General features: G+C 41.0%; 2 protein-coding genes across 2 annotated transcripts in view; one reads left to right on the plus strand and one right to left on the minus strand.

Annotated features, from left to right (window-relative positions):
• Nucleotides 1–1760: 1760 nt before the first annotated feature.
• On the plus strand, nt 1761–5876 carry LOC106573241 (homeobox protein DBX1-B). The gene is made up of 4 exons (XM_014148127.1): nt 1761–2292; nt 2475–2579; nt 4786–4988; nt 5169–5876. The coding sequence occupies exons 1-4, from the start codon at nt 1926–1928 to the stop codon at nt 5475–5477; spliced, it is 984 nt and encodes a 327-aa protein (XP_014003602.1). The 5' UTR covers nt 1761–1925; the 3' UTR covers nt 5478–5876.
• A 458-nt stretch (nt 5877–6334) lies between these two features.
• The window catches only part of LOC106573239 (neuron navigator 2-like), a 100983-nt gene continuing 90992 nt past the window's right edge, over nt 6335–16325 (minus strand). Inside the window, 12 exon segments of the mRNA XM_014148126.2 lie at nt 6335–8251; nt 8541–8744; nt 10696–10814; nt 11058–11254; nt 11497–11568; nt 11754–11908; nt 14258–14493; nt 14687–14855; nt 15007–15102; nt 15227–15324; nt 15487–15637; nt 15873–16026. Coding sequence (XP_014003601.2) covers nt 8117–8251; nt 8541–8744; nt 10696–10814; nt 11058–11254; nt 11497–11568; nt 11754–11908; nt 14258–14493; nt 14687–14855; nt 15007–15102; nt 15227–15324; nt 15487–15637; nt 15873–16026 — 1786 coding nt within the window. The 3' untranslated portion in view covers nt 6335–8116.

A 16325-nucleotide genomic window follows, 5' to 3' on the forward strand; every position in this document is an offset into this window, starting at 1 on the left:
ATTTGTAAGTCGCTGGATAAGAGCGTCTGCTAAATGACTTAAATGTAAAAAAAAAAAAATGTTGGTAGCTAGTACTCCTAGCAGTTTATGCTAACTAGCTAGCATTTGCTGCTAGTGAAGTTGCTAGCTAGCAAGTTAGCATAAACTAGCATTAACTGGGAGGGTGAGTTGCCCCCAACACACTCATCCAACTTATTACTACTTCACAAAAAAATTATCACATTTTTGTGGATTATTTATCTTAAGGCCTTCCTACTTGTATATATTTATTAAAATATATAGATCTAACTTCACTGGAATATATCTACAACTTTTTGATCAACTTACCATAAATTATTTTTTTTTGTTCAGCAAGAACAGTCACAGACAGGGAAAGTGCTGAGAAAATAATTTGGTGACATCTTGTGTTCTTTATGTGAATTACAGTGGGGTGGGGGGGGGGGGTTGTTACCCCAGGGGGCAAGTCACCGCCTACTACCCTAACTATCATGAATTTCTAAATAAAAAATGCCCTATGTCATTTCTTTTTCTTTTTTATAGATAAATCATAGGGTTCATTCTCCTCCCATATAAAGCTTATAATGACTGTTAAAAGATAATAAGCAATTAGGCTCAGTAGGCTCAGTGCTTCTTTTTTTGTCCTGTGTTTTGGTCTTCCAAGAAATAGGACACAAATTGCCAAGGCGCACACTGGCACACAACAGTTATTTTGAATAAATTCAGTCATTAAAATCAAAACCGTTTCATCTAATGGTGTCTTACAGCACAAATGCACTTTCATTAAAGAATGATACTCTAACCGCACATTGAAATCAAGCTGGAAACGATTTTCCAGAAAGATTTGTGTCAGGGTAAGACATACATTTTTTTTGAGAGTTTGACAGTTACTTCATTGATAAGAGATAAGAGCGCCAAGGCCAGAGCTGCACATTATTTTCAGCGGGACCAGCGACATCAAACGTGATCGCTCAGATCACCAGTTTTTATTAACGCACCAGTTAAAATGCTCGGATATGAAACCTGTCTGATTTCCAATGAGAAAAACTGATTGGTACATATGACAAAACCTATTGTGCTCATAATATCCTACTGAATATGTTACAATAATTTTTTTAAACGAGAGAAAAAGGTCATACAAAAAAATTATAATACAGTAGGCTGACAATAATCATCACAAAAACAATAATAATTATGATCATTATCATCATACCATAATAATAATAACAATAATACCCTAATAATAAAACAATAGCCTAACTACAACAATATTTTGAATACAAGTGAATGCGGATAATATTTACAATTATGGCATTTTACAATCAACTTTTGTGGTCATGTAAATTGTCTCACATTGCAACGCATCCTAATAGAAATGAGGGAATCACTATATTATCATAGTTCCTCTAACAAGTCTGAAACTAACGACATTATGCAGTTAGGTGCTCAAATTAATTGAATAGATCATTTTTTATAAACCCCCTATTCACAGACTAACGTTGTTTGGAGTCCTTTAAAAATAACATTTTTTTATTAGTTTGTGTGTGCTGCCACCATTATCACAGTGAAAGTTATACCAGAGTGGTTAGTATATGTAAAACGGATGACTACACTTCCTTTGTTAAATGACATTGTCTAGTCTTTGCTTATGAAGTCTAATCCAATCATAAATTGTTTATTCGGACCAATCAGGAGGCACTGAATTTCCCCTGAAAGAAATTCACGTCGAGAACTTTGTTGAACTTCATTGTCAGGCTGTCAGTTTCGAAAGGGCTTTGGTAAAGGTCCACTATAAAACCCTTCTTCTAAAGGGAAGGGCCAGAAGAGAACTGTGAGTCTTTCCACTTGGATCCTATAGTCGAGGGAAACTCCTTTAGTGAGAAAGAGCTCTTTACAATTACTTTTCCTTTACCCATCCAAACTGAGCAATGATGTTCCCTAGTGCACTTGCGCCTCCCGCTATATGCCCCAGTCTACTTCGACCGCCGGCGACTCTCTCGCTGCCCCAGTCCTTGCATTCAGCTTTCCCCGCCCACTCGAGCTTTTTGGTGGAGGACCTGTTGCGGATCAGTCGGCCAGTGAGCTACTTCCATCGGACGATTCCCTTACCCAGCGTGTCTCCCCTGGCATCAGGAGCCACCACGCTGACCTGCAGTCATCACACTCACCAAGCTGTCATCTCCACTTTAGCACAGACAAGAACGGGTTCTCCTCAGACCGCACTCTCCGTCAACCACGACCCTAACTATCTGAAGTTTGGAGTTAATGCCATCCTAGCACCATCAACGAGAAACGGTGAGATTATTGCGAAAGTATAGGCTAATGTAAAAATGGTTAGAGTGAATTTAGCCTACAAACAGGCGTGCTGCTTTGAATTTATGCAAATGCATGGAGATTATGTATATTTGGTCTATATGATTTAACGAAACGAAATGACAGCCAATTAATGTAAATGTTTCTTTCATTTTGAATCACAGCATCCTCTCCACGTTTAATGCATCATGCCATGCACGCAAAAGCCTTCCCTCTGCCATATTTTGACTGTTCGTTTCATCCCTTCATCAGAGCGTCATATTTTCCAGGTAAATCCACTTAACCCTGTCATGCCCATGTATTCAGCTGATGTTGTTGAACCTAATAACAATCTGCCTTTATTAGTTGAACCTAAGGGGGTATACAATCATTAGTTCAGAGGTTGGGAGCCGTAGAACGTCGTGGAATCAGTCTCGCCAATTTGATGCCCTATTTAGCAGTGCTGACATTTTGCATCAGTCCCCCTAATCTACAAATTAGCCGCAATTGTCATGGTCTAAATTTGAGGCGGATCCCCTCTCACAAGGAAGCTGCTGGCGTCTCTTCATTGCTTCTTTTTCCCACCGAGCCAGTGAACTTAGCTACTGATAACTCACAAAGCTTTCAGCACCATGACCAATTGGTCAGCTCCCTCCGGGAAGCCACACTTGACTTAAACATGCTGTTGATAGGCATTTACCAGTCATGGACTAATTCCCCATTAGAGGCTATTCACTATTTCAATATTCTCACAAGACCACATAGCGTGTTATGCATGTTTATGCATAGTGCTGTTGTGAGAAATCTAAAGTTAGCAAACAATAAATGGCACAGGATCCTGGAGTAATGTAATTAAAATATAATGACGGGCTAGCTAATGCTACAATGCTAGGTGTTATATATATTTCAAGATTAAGAATACGTGTATTATTTACCACACAGCTATAGTGAATTCACACATGCTTTGGCTTTTGAATAGCCAACAATAAAGATAGTGATAAGAAGAATCTAAAATGGCTACGCTATAAGGTACAGATATGGGTTAAGGCGGCTTCTTTTGAGAGCAATAAAACAACTTCAGCCTTATAAATAGCTTTTTGTGTTAATTTAATGAAAATGATGGGACACAAATAAGGCCCAACCATCAGTAGGCTACTCTCCTGGACCCAATTTCCTAAAAGCATTTTTAAGGCTTAAGTTAGTTCATCGTTAGAACTTTTGTAGGAGCATCGCTAAGGGGTCTATTCAATCCGTATCACAGAAGTTCAGCGTTACAGCGTGATTGAAATGTAAAGGCTATGTTCCCGTGTTGGCTGAGACAGCATTCACGGTAAAAGCTGCATATGTCGGTTCAATAGGAAATGACTTTTAAATGTAGCTTATATGGCGCAATCGGCAATGCTTCAGCGATACAGATTGAATAGAGCCCTAAATATCTGAGCTGTTTCCCAAAACCATCGTTATAGGCCTACTAAAGTTGCAATTGAAAACGCTCGTTATTTACCGACTGCCTCAGACCATGTAGAACAGCTAACAGCGGCTTTAGATGCTTTTGCCCTTCCGCGTCACTTCATACACAGAGGATTCCCACTAAACATATCAAGATGTGTAGGCCCTACAGTATCTGTCTCTCTGTGACCACCGATAATTTCAGAACGAAGTAGCCTACAAATACAAATTAGCCAATGTCTTTTCAGTTGTTACAAACACGCGTAGGATAAAAATAGACGTAAAATGAAAACAGAGGGGAGTGCATTCAAATATAAAACAGTAGGCTACCTAGGCCTATATTTTTCAATCGTTGAGTTTTGAAATCAATATCATGTTCAATCTATTTAGTTATATTTTGCTAATTGTGGGCTACTGTATCCTAGGCTATGTAAATATCTGCCTCAATATATTTCATGATGTGTAACATGTGCGCAATTATGTGCCAAATCTGTGATTTAGGCTAGTGCTTTATTAGAGGGTAAGCCATTAGAATCGCTATTGGGAAACCGGGGCCAGATGATCTAGCCATGCGGTTGTGTTTAGTTTGAAAGTATAAATCTCTTTTGTGGCAGTAATATATGGCTTTAGTGTCCTGTCCTAAGCCTTTTTCAGTTAGTTCATTACTACACAATTACCGTTCACGCTTCATCAGCCCCTCTATCTTTCATTGGGACTTTCGAAAGGGATACTCTGCCATTTTACCATACCAATGCTATAAGGGACCAAGCAATGTGCTAATTAGCTGCTTCGTGCCAATTCATTCAGACGGACTGCATTTAAGAACTTAAGAACAAAACACCCGTCAATATTTATAGACTTCGAGAGACTTCGCTTTAGACTACGAAAGAATTCGCTTTTATGCACGTTTATCCCCTCCACCCACTCCCTGAAAAGAAAATAAGGCTAGGCTACTTTGTTAAGCAAGGCTACTTTGTTAGCCTATGTGTGCATTTCCTGGAATGACACGACGCAAAGCTAATGGTATGTTTTTTTCTTTACTTTTAGCATCCTCTTCAGTGGTTCCTATCCCCGGTACATTTTCATGGCCGCTGGCTGCAAGAGGAAAGCCCAGGAGGGGGATGCTACGACGGGCAGTGTTCTCTGATGTCCAGCGCAAAGCCCTGGAGAAAATGTTTCAGAAACAGAAATACATCAGCAAACCAGACAGAAAGAAGCTGGCAGCAAAACTTGGGCTTAAAGACTCACAGGTAAAAACGAATAAAACAAAAATACAAAAACAACCAGTAGCCTAAGTGAATAAGACCAATAGACCCACATCAATGTAAAATATTCATTTTATGTATAGTTTGATTACTGGCATGTTCTAATATCTTTATTAGAATAAACCATGACTAGATAGCCTTATAATATTTCATGTATTTTTCAAGGTGAAAATCTGGTTCCAAAACCGAAGAATGAAATGGCGCAATTGCAAAGAGAGGGAGTTGTTGTCGTCCGGAGGTTGCCGGGAGCAAACCCTTCCAACTAAGATGAACCCCCACCCGGACCTCAGTGACGTCGGGAAGAAGTCTTGCGAGGAGGAGGTAGACGCGTTCAGCCCGCGCGCGGCCTTCTGCCGCTCTCCGTCAGAGCGCGAACTTTTGAACAGTGTGGAGTCGCACCTCTCTTCGCCTTGCAACTCCAGCAAGCACTCCGACTTCTCAGAATCAGAGGAGGAAGAGATCACAGTGTCTTAATTATGAATAATACATACATTATGCTTGTATAAAGTTGTTTGATCACATATATTGTTGCATATATTGTATATAGACATTATTACTCAAATTAGATCCCCTCATCCTTTGATTTGAGCATATTATTTGTCCGTAATATTACCAATTCACCTGGCCTATACGTAAATGTAGGGGCCATATTGGTTGTGGTAGATATTTCAGTACTTATTAAGGGATACACTTAGTAAATTAGATGTATTCTTGCAGCTTTTGCTATTTGTACCATATTTTGTAAGGGCCATTTTTATACCAAGAGGATTATACCTGACTTAAATGCTTATATTAGATGCATTGCTTTTAATCTATGTAGATGTTAAATCTATAACTTAAAAATAAATATATTATTTGTATGCTTTGTTTAAATGTTGTACTTTGAGAGTATTTTTTTCAAATAGAACTAAAATGTAAAGAACAACTGCTGCTTTCTTGACAATGGTACAACAATCAGAATAACACTTAAATAGTTTCATTATATTCCCACTATAACAAGTAAACAATGATTGATAAGGTCTGCCACTGCTTTTTTGCTTTTCTTCTCATAAGAAAGACAGAGGTCAGTATGAGAGAGTGCAGTGTCTTCTATTGTCTTAGAAATGACAGTTAGTCCAACGCTCTAACCACTAGGCTACCTGCCGCCCCAGTATAGGGCTATACACCAGGACGTCAGTCACATAGGTAGCCTAAATAATAACAGACCATTGCATTATTTCCAACAATGCTACTGAATTGAGACAAATGAACAGAGTTCAACACACAGAACATTGCTGAACAATATTTAAAACCACGTGAGGTCAAATAAAACTTTGACCATTTAAAACAACTTAATAAATAAACACTGGTTTATTGATTTCTCTATGAATAAAAAAGATGAAAGATGGAAAGTACAGTATTGTGACCAGATTTATTCTCACAGTCTCATAGTTTTTCACTCTTATAGAAAAAGGAGCAACCTATGGAGGAATCCTAACTATAGGCCTACACACATTACTCTGTAGTTCAGTAAAAGATGTATAGGAAATGTTTTGAAAACGTGGGATTCAGATAAAATATTTACATCTTCACATTACAAAATAAAAATGTGCATAAACAAAATTCACATATCAAAGAATTCAACAATTATCAACCACTAGATTCAACAGCCTACCTTTCACATCATTCCAACATCCTAACTGTGTGGGACCAAGAAAAGACAAACAACCATTTCGATTTGTGCTTGCACCACCCTTTACAGTCCAGTAAGATGTGGTAGTGAAAATTCAAACCTTGCAAAATATTCACAGATCAATGTACCTGCAATACAAATCTTGACAATACTTAAAAATACAAGTAAACTGTTTTGGTTTCAGTCGAAAGTTCCAAATGAATGTTGCAAATAATGTGTTACTAAGAACACTCATGGGATGAATAGCAACAGCACTGACAGATAAAGTGGACATTCTGAGGGGGAGCAACCAAAGTGGTACCTCTTAGTAGAGTAAGCTGCTCTGAGAATACTCCATCTTATGAGGGAATAAAGCCTAGTTACTCCGATACAGCAACACCGAGGATCCCATTAACACTGGACGCGAATGGAACCAGCGCAAATTCTTCAGAGTGAGCGACTAGACACGCCAACCTCCGTCTCAAAGCCATGTAGTCGCTCTGATCTTTTCTAGCCAGAGACCTTTCAGATGTGGGTCTACATGTCCAATGTGCCTCTATATAGGGAAACACTGTGTTGGAACATTTCATGCAGGGATGGAGCTCTGTCTGGAGCTGAACAAAAGACAAATGAGGGCTTTTGGGATACTGTTTGAAACACTCATGAGGTGTAAAGTTCTCATCTTCCTCAGGAGAGCACCAAAAATCCTAAAAGTATCACTGATTTCAAGATATCCATAACAAAAGCCTAGACCTTTTTGCTACCAGCTAGCTGCACATAAACGATGTGGAATCATTTTCATCAAAGTATGAGCAAGTTAGCATCCCCTAAACTCTGCACCGCCTCTTATAGAAATCAAGTATATCAAAGGCATTGTCAATGCATGTGACCACCGTTGTTATAAAGGTAGCAAGGCATCATTTGAAAGTTAAGCACCAAAAAGATGTCTCTTCACTAAGAAAATGCACACAGGTCAAGCTCTGTGAAGCTGAGTGAATGTATGTATAGTTTTTTTTCTACTCAGTTTGGATCACATAGCTATAGCCTAGGTTAGGTCACAGTCAAGGCAACTGGTTTGATGTCTCATAAACTACGTCATTCATTTATATGGCTGAGTGTCTTTGTCTGGGACTGTAAACAGACTCCTAATAAACACTGAAAACAGTACAAATACCGAGTTGAAATTATTCAGGTTATTGAACTTCGACTGGGTTTTTCATCTCGGGTTACCTGCACCCAGTAAATCTATTTATTCTATTATGTATCAGTACACAGTGTAAATAGTGAGTTCCAACTGGTATATAAGATGCTCTGACTGCCTAAAGACATGAAATCGCAGAGGTCAAATTCTAACTTGAAATACATAACCGAACATTGAACCTCATATCAATGGATGATTAACACAAAAGGTATGTTCATTTAGGATGTGTCCCAGAGTGAGTACTAGCTGACAGAGGGAGACTCATAGTGTGTACTCCAGTGGTGAGTCCAGCATGTTGTCTTCATGGGGATCCTGGTTGCTGTTGGAGTCGCTGTCGTAAATCTGAGTGCTGCCGGAGCAGTGGGCTGCCTCCTTTAACCTCATCAGCATGTTCATCTGTGGAGATTTATAGAGGTCAGAGGTCAGATAGGTTGTCGCCTACATACAGACACTCATGCTAAACATAAAGCCATAGATAGTCTTTCAATAAGGTGCTTTTAAAGAGTATGCTCTTGGATACAAATATCAAGTCAAACCTTTGTTCATACAGACTATCATCACATACAGGATTATTGTGTAATGCCATACCAAACATACCTTCATGATTATTTCCAAATCCAACCAATATTTGAGTTAAAGATTGTCAGAAAAGTTAACAGGAGGTGTAAGCCTTATATCAACGTACCAGGGGGTCTCCGTCTGTGCATCCCTGGGGAAGCTGTTTTCTGGGACAGCCATCTTTGGAGATGGAGTATCCATCGAAGCCTACGTCCTCTGGCCGGAGCTGCAGCAGCTGGGGCCATTCGTGCTGCAGGGGGCTGGCTGCCCAGGGGTAGCTCTCCATCACCCACCGTGCTGGATCCTCCCACGGAGCTCTCCTCCCATACATCTGAAAGACGGACAGAATCATAATAACTGCTCAGCGGTTTTCATTAAAAACAGTAAGTGTGCGTCAGCTTATTATAAACAGTGCCTTCAGAAAGTATTCACAACCCTTAACTTTTTTGTTGTGTTACAAAGTGGGATTAAAATGGATTTCATTGTCAGTTTTTGACAGCAATCTACACAAAATACTCCGTAATGTCAAAGTGGAAGAAAAATCTGAACATTTGTAATTTAAAAAAAAATAAAACAGTAATATATCTTGATTATATAAGTATTCAACCCCCTGAGTCAATATATGTTAGAATCACCTTTGGCAGTGATTACAGCTGTGAGTCTTTCTGGGTAAGTCTCTAAGAGCTTTCCACACCTGGATTATGCAACATTTGCCCATTATTATTTTATAAATTCTTCAAACTCTGTCAAATTGGTTGTTGATCATTGCTAGACAACCATTTTCAGGTCATGCCATAGATTGTCAAGCAGATTTAAGTCAAAACTGTAACTCGGCCACTCAGGAACATTCACCTTCTTCTTGGTAAGCAACTCCAGTTTAGCCTTGTGTTTTAGGTTATTGTCCTGCTGAAAGTTGAATTAATCTCCCATTGTCTGATGGAAAGTAAACTGAAACAGGTTTTTCCTCTAGGATTTGTAGGGAGTTTCCTCCCGAGTCTTTAGGGGAGTTGCAGTGATGGGACAACCGATGTAACTACCAATTGGATATTACGAAATTGGGGAGAAAAAGGGGGTAAATGTACAAAAATGAAGAAAAAAACTTTACCTTCGTATTCAGGAAAATAAGTTCATTCCTTTGGAACATTTTTTGCAGTATTACTTTAGTGCCTTGTTGCAAACAGGATGTATGTTTTAGAATATTTGATTCTGTACAGGCTTCCTTCTTTTCACTGTCATTTAGGTTAGTCTTGTGGAGTAAATACAGTGTTTTTGATCCATCCTCAGTTTTCTCCCATCACAGCCATTAAACTCTGTAACTGTTTTAAAGTCACCATTGGCCTCATGGTGAAATCCCTGAGTGGTTTCCTTCCTCTCCGGCAACTGAGTTAGGAAGGACGCCTGTATCTTTGTAGTGCCTGGGTGTATTGATACACCATCCAAAGTGTAATTAATAACTTCACCATGCTCAAAGGGATATTCAATGCCTTCTTTATATATATTTGTTTTATCTACCAATAGGTGTCCTTCTTTGTGAGGGATTGGAAAACCTCCTGTCACGTCCTGACCAGCAGAGGGAGTAATTGTATTAGTTTTGGTCAGGACGTGGCAGAGGGTTTGTGTTTTTGTATGTATTTCTACGTTCTGTCTAGTTTAGTTTTTCTATGTTTAAGTTTGGGTGTTGGACTCTCAATTGGAGGCAGGTGTTTCTAGTTGCCTCTGATTGAGAGTCCTATAATTAGGTGTGTGTTTGGTTTGGGTTTTGTGGGTAGTTGTTTTTGCATTGTTTTTAGTATAGCCTGCAAGACTGTTGTACTGTCGTGTTTCTTTGTTTTTTTCGTGTTCACTAAATAAATAACAATGATGAGCACGCAACCCGCTGCGCCTTGGTCCATTCCTGACGACACTTGTGACACCTCCCTGGTTTTCGTGGTTGAATCTGTGTTTGAAATTCACTGCTCAACTGAGGGACCTTACAGATAACATTTCAGCTTTTAATTTTTTTATTAATTTGTAAGCATTTTGAAAAACATAATGGGGTATTGTGTGTAGACCAATGACAAAAACATTTACATTTAATCCATTTTAAATTCAGGCTGTAACACAACAAAATGTGGAAAAAGTCAAGAGGTGTAAATACTTTCTGAAGGCACTGTACGTACTCAATGTATACTCTATGTAGTATCTCTCTGTGTCCGTACGTTAGTTTACAAACCATTATTAAAAGGGCTAGCGCTACTACAAATGCAAATTGATGCCACATTTCAAACGTTATGTCATTGTACCTGCAGCCCCTCTCGGACAGCCTCCAACATGTAGGGAATGATGGAATAGTTCCACAGATCTGTGAACCACACTCTGGATCCCTCCACATCCATGGGACAAGACAGGAAGAGGCGAGGCCCTGGGAGGAAGAGACAGACAAACGTCAACAAAACATCCCTTTCATTCCATAGAACCCTTCAATCTTGTCCCTTATATATTTTCTTTATTGACAAATCTCAAATATACAATTGAGAAGTATGTGTTCATTCAAGTACAGTCTATTCATATATTTCTTAAATTATAATGTAAAAAAACATGGCCAGATAATGTAATAGCAAAAGGAGAAAAGAAGAAGATGAATGTGATTTCCTGTGAATCTTACCGATGGTGACGTCCGAGGAGCTGTGAGACTCTAGGAAGCGGTTGAGGTGATGCCAGACAGTAGGGATCCACTCGATGATCCTCACCAGCTCAGCGTTTCGCTGCCGGCTGCTAATCTCCGTCTCCATCAGCCTCCTCCTCAGGAACCGACCCAGGAAGCCCTTCACTGGCTCAGTGTGGTTGGCACACAGCACCCACCTAGAGAGGACACACACAGGAAACAGACAACAGCAGAGAGGGTGATCAGTTACTGTTCAAACAGACCTCCTCAAACGAGGGTTAGGCAGAGGACATATCAATGTTTAAATACTGCCCTCTTGTGGCGGCTACATGACATAGCAATTACATTTTACATTTCAGAATACAGATGACATCAAATAACATTATCTTGTAACTGAAAACAAGACAGTAACACATACAACATTATAGATATGATGTACCTGAAGTTATGATGAAGCTGCAGGTTGGGAGTGGATGATGTAGCCTGGTTCATTGTTCCAATGATATAAGGACTGGGAACAAACAAGGCAATACATTTAAGATTAAGAACAAGCAAATAAACACTGTGTGAGTGTGTGCACCTGTGTGCATGCCCGTATGTGAGCCTGTGTGTGTGTGTGTGTGCGCCTGTGTGTCTCTGCGTGTGTGAGTCTCTCTCTCTGTGTGTATGTGTGTGTGTGTGTGCGCGCATACTGACCATTGGTGGTGGTTGCAGCTGAGCAGGCCATTGAAGACCTCTCCTAGAGAGCTGACATTGTGCAGGTTGTCCAGTATTACCACCAGGGGCATGTCCACCCCATGACTCGTACTGTTGCAATGGTCAGCCAGGTTAGACAGGTACTGACGCAGCTCCTGGGCACCAGAGAGAAGAGTTTACAAAGACAGTACAGTTAATCATTTCCACATTAACCACAAAATGATTCCCCATACAGCCTCTAAAATACCACAGTATATTACTAATGACATATTAAGCATTTCATCTATAGAGGGGTTGCAGTTGAGTCACAAATCACCGAGTCAGTCTGCTGGAACTTTGGTGCCCTGTGTGTCCTCCAATCTTCCACATGGCTGGCTGTGGTGATGGGAAACCGAAGCTTTGTGAACCCTTTGGGACTTTCATGAAATTCCAATAGTGTGCAAATGCAGCCCGCAATTTGGGGCGTTCCTGCATGTGGGCATTCCTGCATCTGCAAGAACGCCTCCCCTCGAGCATCCCATTGGTTCCTGCATGAACGCTTACTAGTTAGATAGCACACAGTGTCGCCCCCGGCTCCCGCCCGCTGTGTACCAGAGTCCTCCTTAGGACTAGCTGGCTAAGCTAGCAGACAGTGTCCTTTTCTCCCGCCTGCCGAACACCTGTCCTCGCCGCCGTTAAGAGAACTGCTGGAAAACATTGCCCGAAAGGCAGGGGTGAAGGACACTGTCTACCGGTGTACGGCTAGCTAGCTAGCTACCGTTGTCACCCCCGCCACTCCTTCTGCGGGGTTGATGGGCTGCTGGCATCCAACGTTATTGTGCATTACAGCCATCTACCTTACCGGAGCTCCCCGCCTTCCGTCTGTCCTAACAAAAAATGTACCAATAGAAGTATAAAGAGGGGTTCCTGCAGATGGAGGAATGCCAACAAGCAGGAACGCCCCGAAATGTGGGCCGCAATTGCACCCATTTCCCAAATTGTGCCGAATAAATGGTTCATTACTCTGAGTTTTTATCACAGTGTTCTTAGTAACATATAAGCATGTTTGATGTTTACATAGACTTGTTTTCCCATTGCACCCATCAAAATGTCATGGCGCAATGGATAGGAATACCATATCCAGGTTTCCCTTTTTTCTTCTAGGTTCATTATTTAGGATGCTGAAGACAAAAGATTATCATAGGCTAAACTAATAAACTATTATAACAAATTATTTGAACAACAATAGGAAGAGCGTGTGGTCCTATAATGTATGTCCTATAATTCCTATAATAACTACAACCTAAAACTTCTTACCTGGGAATATTGAAGACTCATGTTAAAAGGAACCACCAGCTTTCATATGTTCTCATGTTTTGAGCAAGGAACTTAAACGTTAGCTTTTTTACATGGCACATATTGCACTTTTACTTTCTTCTCCAACACTTTGTTTTTGCATTATTTAAACCAAATTGAACATGTTTCATTATTTATTTGAGTCTAAATAGATTTTATTGATGTATTATATTAAGTTCAAATTAGTGTTCATTCAGTATTGTTGTAATTGTCATTATTACAAATAAATAAATTCTTAAAAAAAGCGTCCGATTAATCGGTAAAAAAAATCATAATCGGTCGACCTCTACTCTAAATACATGGAAATTCTTGAGGGAAACCTGTTTCATTCTTCCAGAGATTTGAGACTGGGCCGGATGTTCACCTTCCAACAGGACAATGACCCTAAGCATACTGCTAAAGCAATACTCAAGTGGTTTAATAAGGGGAAACATTTAAATGTCTTGGAATGGCCTAGTCAAAGCCCAGACCTCAATCCAATTGAAAATCTGTGGTATGACTTAAAGATTGCTGTACACCAGCGGAACCCATCCAACTTAAAGGAGCTGTAGCAGTTTTGCAGTTTCACAATAACAAATATTTTTCATCTTCAAAGTGGTACGCATGTTGTGTAAATCAAATGATACAAAACCCCCAACAAATCCATTTTAATTCCAGGTTGTAAGGCAACAAAATAGGAAAAATGCCAAGGGGGATGAATACTTTCACAAGCCGCTGTACATCCTTCTATACCATGGTTTATATGTGTACCTATGTTAGCAAATGTTGTAAACAAAAATACAGTTTAAAAGCCACGCACAATGTATAAACCTATTACAACTGGAGCAGGCCAAACCTGCTGGGTTTGTAAACGTTAGACATCTTAGTAAGAAGTAGAGTATTACTACAAAAGCAAAAAAAGTAACTACCAGAGATGGCGAACCTCGCTCCACTGATCGTTGATCTATCTACGTCATATGTCACCGGCAACACTCTTTTCCAAATACTGTATCCTCCAACAGTTCCAATTTGCAATGTAAGGGGAATAAGCATTTCCATTTGTGAATCTCCTCTCTCATATACTTCCATATCGGTTACATTTTGGCACCTCCACTATCATACAGAAAGTATCCCTTGGTAAAGGTTCTTTCCTACATTCAACTTATTAATCATGATTGTGTTTGACAGACCTTGCTCGACTTGTGGTCTACGTTGAACGTGGCAATGGTCCCGTCGGTGACCTCCCTCCCTTCCCTCAGCACTATGTGTTCGGCCAATCGGCTGGCCAGGAAACTCTTCCCGGTGCCACTGGGGCCAGACAGGATGATCCTCCGGTGCTCATGGAGCTGGGACACGTAGCGCTGCAGCAGGGGTTTGGGGATCAGCGTCTCAAACACCAAGTCGTCTTGGCTGTGCTCACACACACCTGCAGGCAGGGGGCAGCACAGGACACGTACATTAAAGGATAGGTTCACTGGTGTTGTTATTGACTGATCCAGACAGTTTTTAATTACAGGGTTCAAATTTATTTAAATATTGACTGCTAGCAAAAACAATGCGAGTGAGAGAGGTATAGTTCTAATTTTCCAAACTTCCGAGAGGTCCATTCTTGCCCATACCTTTGAGAGAGACAGAGATGGTGTCACTGTCTCCAACGAGGTATCCACAGGGCAGGAGTTCAGGGGTGTCAGTCTCATGTGTGCGATGGATGTCCCCGATGCTATAGCCAAGGACACTGTCTGAGTTTAGACCCAGCTGGCTCACTGGGTCCACGTGGATAATGTACTCCTGCAGGACCAGGGACCAATCAAACATCAGATACAGGACAATGGACCAATCATACATCAGACAAAGGACCACAAACCAATCACATGTCAGATACAAGTGTCACTCTAGTCACTCCTCTACCAGGCTGAGTTTGAAGTGTCTGTTGATTTACCTTAAAGAGACGTCTGACCACCCCATCCAGCACATCCCATTTGGTTTTCCCACTGACACCAATGCAACCAATCAGGAACTGACGAGGTCTACGCTCCTATAAAATATGAGGACGAACTCATCATAAGATCTGATATTAAGGACAAATAAGGTAAAAGGCATACATTTTTTTGGTAGCCATTGTAATTTCTGGTGAGTTGGAAGTGTAAGAAGTTTCGTACCTCTTTCCACTTGGCATCCTCATCTAGAGTTACGACCACCTTGACGTGACGTCCTTCTTTCCGTGAGCTACCTTCCCCGTTGTCCTCCAACAACATGTCTACAGAGACAGGGACATAGATATTACCTATAGCAGACAGGACTACAAACACACACACAAACACACATGGACAGGTGAATGCACGTACTCACGCACAAAGACTAACACTGGCGCGCACACACGCATGCACGTACGCTCGCTCACTCACACTCTCTCTCTTACCGAGGCTGGTGGACTCTGTTAGAGCGAGGCTATGCTGTGACTGGCCCGCTGAGGGTGAGGCCACTGAGGCTTGTGAGGCTGCTCTGCTGCAGCTGCCCTGACTCTCCATCTTCAGACAGTCGTTCTCTGTCTTCAGCCTCTCTATCTCGCCCTGAGGACAGATTAGAACACATCAGGTCAAACATAACTCACAGCATCGTACCACTTTGTATTTGACATGCTTTGTGATGGCCAATGTTCGCGTGGTCATTTCGAGGGTGAGGAGTTTTCCCCTGACCATGCAAACCTTGACCAGGAACATGCCAGGTCACAAGGTCAGGGAAACCTCCAGGCCCTCATCATGTCATACCAATGGTCATATGTGGTCATGTTTCAGTCATCCTCACCTGCATGCGGTTCATGGACTCCCTGAGCTGGTCCAGCTGGTGGGCGGAGCTGAGGGCCTCCAGGCGTATGTCAGTCAGCTTCATCTCCTTGTCTCGGAGCTCGCTGCGGAGCGCCATCACTGTCTCCGCTTCGCTGTCTGTGCACTCTGAGATCCTGCAGACGAGACAGATGTCTGGTCACTTCAGGGTTAAACAGAATGCTGGTCCACATCCCTGGGAAACCTCATGGAGCACAATTCTCATTTTCTTACAAAGATCTTTTTTATTTTTTGAAATTTTTTACTCAGTAACATGCTGTACAAATTATTTGTTTGTCACTGCAAAAAATGATTGTCGCGTATTCCAAGTTAATCCAAAGGCACTGAATCACTGTGCGATAGATAGGGGTTCAGGCAATTGTAAACAGGACAAAATCAAAGTCCTGTGAAGGATGTGTGTGATTGGCTCAGAATT

Source organism: Salmo salar, chromosome ssa16, assembly GCF_905237065.1.
Source record: "Salmo salar chromosome ssa16, Ssal_v3.1, whole genome shotgun sequence".
NCBI classification, from domain to species: domain Eukaryota; kingdom Metazoa; phylum Chordata; class Actinopteri; order Salmoniformes; family Salmonidae; genus Salmo; species Salmo salar.

Coding starts and splice junctions, on each gene's coding strand:
- LOC106573241 (XM_014148127.1), top strand. CDS start 1,926: ATGATGTTCCCTAGTGCACTTGCGCCTCCCGCTATATGCCCCAGTCTA. Junction 2,293..2,474: donor AGCACCATCAACGAGAAACG/GTGAGATTATTG, acceptor TTTGAATCACAG/CATCCTCTCCACGTTTAATG. Junction 4,989..5,168: donor TTGGGCTTAAAGACTCACAG/GTAAAAACGAAT, acceptor GTATTTTTCAAG/GTGAAAATCTGGTTCCAAAA.